Consider the following 6,000-nt stretch of genomic DNA (forward strand, 5'->3'; position numbering starts at 1 on the left):
TGGGTAGAATAAAAAGTTAACTGGTCAACGGCTTAAGGCCGAAAGCACTAAGGATCCTCAAGGAAACCGGGTTTTGGTCATCTAACTCCCTAACTCACCAATAAAATAGCTGAATTTAACGGCGTAAAAGTCGTAATCATGTGATTGAACGACAGGACGACTTTCCAATAGGGGTGAGTAAAGGCTAGATTGGGTGGGGCGCTCTGTAGCGACAGACACACCTTTAGACCAATGATCAGGCGAATTCCAGTAAGTAGGCGTGCCCTTTAGCTGAGCGACAGGTAGAAAGAACCAGTGATCGATGTGATGTCTGAACCGCGACCAACCGGGAGGGCAGGTCTCCCTAGAGAAGCTCTGGAAGGCGGGAAGAGGGGAAGTGGGCGGATCTCCGCACACCCCGGCGGAAGAGGCAGATTCAGGAAGCCATTACGCAGCTGGCTGGCAGCGGCTGGGCAGGTCGGGGCTGGGCCCTACGCACTTTGCGTAGCGAGGGGGGTTACCAAAGGCCTGGTACTTGGCCTTGGACCAGCCCAGCCTATCCCCTGTAGGGGGAGTGGGTGAGTAGCGAGGCTAAGGAAGACAGAAGGCGAATTGGGGCAGTTTAGGGGATTATAGTTTCTTTAAAAAGCCGGGTGGGGAGAGGCCATGGCCGTTCCCGCCAAGAAAAGGAAGATGAACTTCTCTGAGCGTGAGGTGGAGATCATCGTGGAGGAGCTGGAACTGAAGAAGCACCTGCTGGTGAACCACTTCAACGCCGGCGTCCCTCTGGCTGCCAAGAGTGCGGCGTGGCACGGCATTCTGAGAAGGGTCAATGCCGTGGCCACCTGCCGCCGGGAGCTGCCCGAGGTCAAGAAGAAGTGGTCCGACCTCAAGACCGAGGTCCGTCGCAAGGTTGCCCAGGTCCGGGCGGCCGTAGAGGGTGGCGAGGCCCCAGGGCCCACTGAGGAAGATGGAGCAGGTGGGCCCGGGACAGGCGGTGGCAGTGGCGCCGGTGGCCCCGCTGTGGCCCCTGTACTGCTCACCCCCATGCAACAACGCATCTGCAACCTGCTGGGTGAGGCCACCATTATCAGCTTGCCCAGTACCGCAGAGATCCACCCCGTGGCCCTTGGACCCACAGCCACTGCAGCCGCCGCCACAGTCACCCTGACACAGAGTGAGTGACCTCTCCCACCCAGTCCGGCGTTCCTAAATGGGAAGGGCCAGCAAGAGCTAGGGCAGCCCAGGGAAGGTTGGCTGCCAAGGGTCAAAGGTCAGATGGGAGTCTTGGACAACCAGGAGGCCTTCCAAGGGCTCCCCAGACAGAAGTGATCTTGTTTTCTCTCTGAGACTTCCTCAGCACGCAGTCTGGACTTCGGAGGGGCTGGCTTGCCCTCCACTGTTTTGCCACCATTTGCATCCGTGACTGAACTGTTTGGTCCTTGAAGACAGAGACCATGTTTATATCCCCACAGGACTTATCCCAGAGCCTGGCGCCTAGTAGGCAGTCAGGAGGTATTTACTGAATGAATAGGCAGGTGGACATTGATTCTGGACAAAGACATTGTGGTTTTCAGTGTGAACATTCATCAGGCACTGCTGAGGAACCTCCCAGTTCCTGGTGTTAACCTACCCCTCCATTCACTCATCAACCATTAGTGCAATTCTGGGCCAAACCCTGGGCTCAGCGCTGGGACTCCCAAGGTGTCTTAAGAGATAGGCCGGTTATATTCTCCGAGGACAGATAGAGGGACACATATATGAATAACTCCACTGTCAGTCGGGATCACCTAAGGACTCAGAAGAGAAAGGGGACTTCCTGGCGGGGGTGGGACACAGTTGATTTGGGCATTAAAGGGTGGGGAAGAACTGATCTTTCCGACATGCTTGGAGGCCCAAACAGCCCAGCCAGAGTGCCTTCAAACGTTCTCAAGCTAGGAATGACAATGAAACTAGTTGGTTGGACTTTTTAGTTCAGATAAGGTTTGCACCAATGACTGTTAAGTGGTCTTTGTGATGGGCTGGGAACAGAATCAATCAGTGGTTTCTCAACCGGACTTCGGAGAATTGGGTGTGTGTGTGTGTGCGTGTGTGTGTGTGTGCGTGCCATACCCCAGCAGTGTCATATTTCTCAAGGATATGGAGATGGGAAACACTGGTCTAAATCAGCTGCTGTTCTGTAAGAGGAAGGACCTTTAGGCATTCCATTGATTAAGGTGATCAAGGAGACAGGGAGGCACTTATTGGGCACTTTAACTGCTGCCTTCCCACTCCTGCCTCCTTTTCTGCTTGGCCATAAAAGACATGGAAATCAAGAAAGCACTGAAGGAGACAGGACCAGTGGAGTTGCAAACCCTCACCCAGGATGCCTTCTGTGTGCTGGTACTTCCAGGAGCATGTAGCCCTGCTTTTATTTGCCAGAAGCAGCCCAGTGGGGTGACTGTGAACACCTTGGGCACTAGTACTGGGGGACACCTGGCTTCCTATACCTGCTGAATAAGCTGTGTGACCTCAGGCAAGTCATACCATGGTGTCTGCGTCTATCTTATCATCTCTGAAAATGAAGGTGACAATATCTGCCTCTTGGTGTCATTATGAGGGTTCATGGAGCTAAGGAGGGCAAAGGGTTAGCACCATCCGTGCCTAGCACATAGTAGGTGCTGGTCTTAACTGTTAGCATCTTTGCTTTTGCCTGATCAGGGGCTGACCCTTTGGTTATTAAGTAGATTAAGATTCTAAATCCTTTAGAGTCTAGATTTATACATGTGTGCTAAGTCGCTTCAGTCATGGCTGACTCTGTGCAACCCATAGACTGTAGCCCACCAGGCTTCTCTGTCCATGGGATTCTCCAGGCAAGAATACTGCAGTGGGTTGCTATGCCCTTCTCCAGGGGATCTTCCTGACCCAGGGATCGAGCCCGCGTCTCTTACACCTCCTGCATTGGTGGGCAGGTTCTTTACCACTAGCGCCACCCAGGAAGCCCCAGATTTATAAATAAAAGGCTATAAAGCCAGGGGAGGCTGAATTCTCCAGAACAAGGCTTACTGGCTTCTCCCCTACCCCATACGGCCAGCCTCGCTCTTTCTAGAAAGTGACCTGCCACTGATTTGCTCTTTCTTCCCCACAGTCCCCACAGAGACCACCTATCACACGCTGGAGGAGGGAGTGGTAGAGTACTGCACAGCTGAGGCCCCCCCGCCCCTGCCGGCCGAGGCCCCTGTGGAGATGATGGCCCAGCACGCTGATACCTCGGTCAAGCCACAGGCGCTCAAGAGCCGCATAGCCCTCAACTCAGCCAAGCTGATCCAGGAGCAGCGGGTCACCAACCTGCATGTGAAGGAGATCGCCCAGCACCTGGAGCAGCAGAACGACCTGCTACAGATGATCCGTCGCTCCCAGGAGGTGCAGGCTTGTGCCCAGGAGCGCCAGGCTCAGGCCATGGAGGGCACCCAGGCGGCCCTGAGCGTCCTCATCCAGGTCCTCCGGCCCATGATCAAAGATTTCCGCCGCTACCTCCAGAGCAACATGCCCAACCCCGCCACCGCCTCGGAGCCTGGACAGGTGGCCCAGAACGGGCAGCCAGACAGCATCATCCAATGAGAGCAGGGGTCAGGCCAGCCTTCTGCTGTGAACGGATGACACCGTGGAGGTCTTGTAAGCGGCTTGTGTGGTTGGCCTTAGGCTAGGCCCGACCACCTGAACGGCTCCCAGTTTGACAGACATTTAGGGGTCCACAGTTTCTGGGAGGTGAAGGAGACTGGGAAGAAGAATTTGTTGGGTTCCTGGGACCCAAAACTCTTGTTACCCACCCCACCCCTTGAGCTGTCCTGCTAAGAACCTGAAGACTGGATTGGGTGGGGGTCAGATGCTGGTGAGGGGACCCATGTTGTCATAAGCCAGGGCTTATGACATGACCCAGATTCAGACTAGGACCACCATGAGGAGGGCTCTCACTGCAGGGGGGTGGGGGTGGGTGGGTACATGTCACAGCTGGGGGCCGGCGCTGAAATACCCACCCCCCACAGAGGTGCCATCCTTTGGAGTAAAATAACGTCAGTGGTGCTGGCAGTAGCACAATATCTTCTTCCTCCCTTGGGAGGCAGAGTGACCCAGTGGGCTTGAGGAGGAAGCCCCGCCCTTTTCTCCTGCTCACTGTGTCTCAGTTCTCAGGGGACTCTGGTTAGGGCCGTGCACTCCCCTCTACCCCCACCGCACCCGGGCACACCGTGTTAGTGCTCTGGACTGCCCCTGCAGTATACCCAGGCTGCAACCGGCCTGGCTCAGGAATGCTGTGTGTGGTGGGGACCAGCCTGACTTCCATCTGGTCTTCCACTGCGTTCCCCGGGCAGCCCTTTGGTGGTTTGTCCCGACGCTTTTGACTCAGGTCAAGCATCAGGCTTTGGGTGCTGTAAATGTTACTCGTTGCCCCCACTTGCAGTGGCCACTGAGGCCACGGCTTCTGTAAAGAAGGCTTTGCTGCGAGCCAGTGGTATTTATGGTACACAAACCCCTCTGGGAAGGCCTCCGGGGCCTCCGAGGGCAGCTCTGGCCACGCCCTTCCTCCTTTCCCCTCTATTGATCGCGCAGTTCCAAAACTCGGTGCAGAAAACAGCCTCCATCGCATCACGCCCTGGACTGCCTTCTCACAGTTCTCTGTGCCACGTGTTCTCACGAGAGCCTCACTGACTGGTTGGGTGAATCCGAAGGCCTAATTGGCCCTGAACGTCTGCGGTGGGAGAACTGAAACTGACCCAAGAAGTGGGACCTCGGATGTCTGTGCTCGAAGGAGAGCCAACCGACCTCGGAGTGCTGGAGGAGGTGGTATTCCCTGTTCTGTCTTGACGCTTTCTCCCCATTTGTAAGGACTTTACCCAGCTGGCATCTGTCTTGTTTCATTTACAGAATCGCCATCAGTTACTGAGACCCTTGCACCTTCCCCGGTCCTCTCACAAGTTGGCCATTTTGCTGCCGAGGAGGCCTTGGCCACACGTTGACCGCTGGTTACAACTCAAGGCTCCAGATCTCAGCTAAACAAAGAAGGTGCTGCCCTTCTGGTACGTCCAGAATCACCCAGCTCCACTGTGGCAGTTACGGGAAGATGCCTCCGAGGACGGTTGGGAGGTGACTCTTTTAGCATCATCCTCACAATGGGGGACGAGGGAGGTGCCAGCTACAGAGCGAAGGAAAACTCTTCTCAGTGACTGAAAAGCAGCAGCCTCTGGCCACTTGGGCGTCCTCCATTCGTGGAGCCTGATGGCCCCTGAACTTAGGAAGTTCGGGAAATTCCTGAGGGGTTTGCAGCGTGGTTTGGTTTTTCTCTGGGGTTGGCAATCTGAGCCAATATTGTGTCTGTTCCAATTGGGTATAAAGAGGAAGTTTGGATTGCTTTGAGTGACTGGGTCTTTCCAGGTCATAATTTTAAATTAAAGAAATATCACTTAAAAAAAAAAGACATATCTGTGTCTTCATTAGTTATATGTAGAGGAGATAGGGGCTGGCAGAGAGCAGGGGCTCACGGGTCAAATCTGGCCCCCCACGTGCCTTTGTAAATCAGGTTTTACTGGAACACAGCCACATCCCTTCATTTCCTTAATGTCTGGCTGTTTTGCTGCTACAACAGCAGAGTTGAGTGGTTGTGACAGATATCTGGCCCACAAGCCAAAGATATTTACTCTCTGGCTCTTTCCAGAAAAGCCTGCCTGCCTATCCCTGGTTTACAGCAATGTCTCAGACTCTGGATGAGAATTACTTGGGAGTTTTTGTTAAATATAACCAATCCCTGGCCCCACGTCAAACCTAGACGAGACTCCTGGAGGGAGAGCTCTAAGAATACGCATTATAAACAAGTTCTTTGGGTATTCTCATCTTTTCTGAAGAACTGTGGCTCATACATAGACTGGAAGAATTCAGTCTATGAATTCTAAATTCAGCTGGAATCAAGATAATGTCCCAGGAAGGACTGGTTCTCAGGAGTTTCTGCTGAACAGTTGAGAAGTCCTGCTAAGCAGTAATTCTCACTTG

At 54.0% G+C, this 6,000-nt stretch overlaps 1 protein-coding gene across 2 annotated transcripts; it reads left to right on the forward strand.

The window, feature by feature from the left end:
- Positions 1–377: 377 nt before the first annotated feature.
- NAIF1 (nuclear apoptosis inducing factor 1) lies at positions 378–5,442 on the forward strand. Of its 2 annotated transcripts, XR_011465975.1 has the most exons (3): positions 378–1,156; positions 3,107–4,797; positions 4,882–5,442. XR_011465975.1 is itself a non-coding variant. In XM_005908455.2 (2 exons), exons 1-2 carry the CDS (start codon positions 646–648, stop codon positions 3,577–3,579), a joined length of 984 nt encoding a protein of 327 aa, XP_005908517.2. In that variant the 5' UTR covers positions 378–645; the 3' UTR covers positions 3,580–5,441. The 2 variants fall into 2 exon arrangements, 1 of the variants encoding a protein (XP_005908517.2); XM_005908455.2 differs by having other exon boundaries at positions 3,107–5,441.
- The last annotated feature ends 558 nt before the right edge of the window (positions 5,443–6,000 follow it).

The sequence above is a fragment of the Bos mutus genome, chromosome 11 (assembly GCF_027580195.1).
Source record: "Bos mutus isolate GX-2022 chromosome 11, NWIPB_WYAK_1.1, whole genome shotgun sequence".
NCBI classification, from domain to species: Eukaryota; Metazoa; Chordata; class Mammalia; order Artiodactyla; family Bovidae; genus Bos; species Bos mutus.

Excerpts from the sequence above, each read along its gene's own strand:
- NAIF1 (XM_005908455.2), top strand. The coding sequence starts at position 646 with ATGGCCGTTCCCGCCAAGAAAAGGAAGATGAACTTCTCTGAGCGTGAG. Across the intron at positions 1,157-3,106 it reads CACAGTCACCCTGACACAGA|TCCCCACAGAGACCACCTAT; the intron begins GTGAGTGACCTC and ends TCTTCCCCACAG.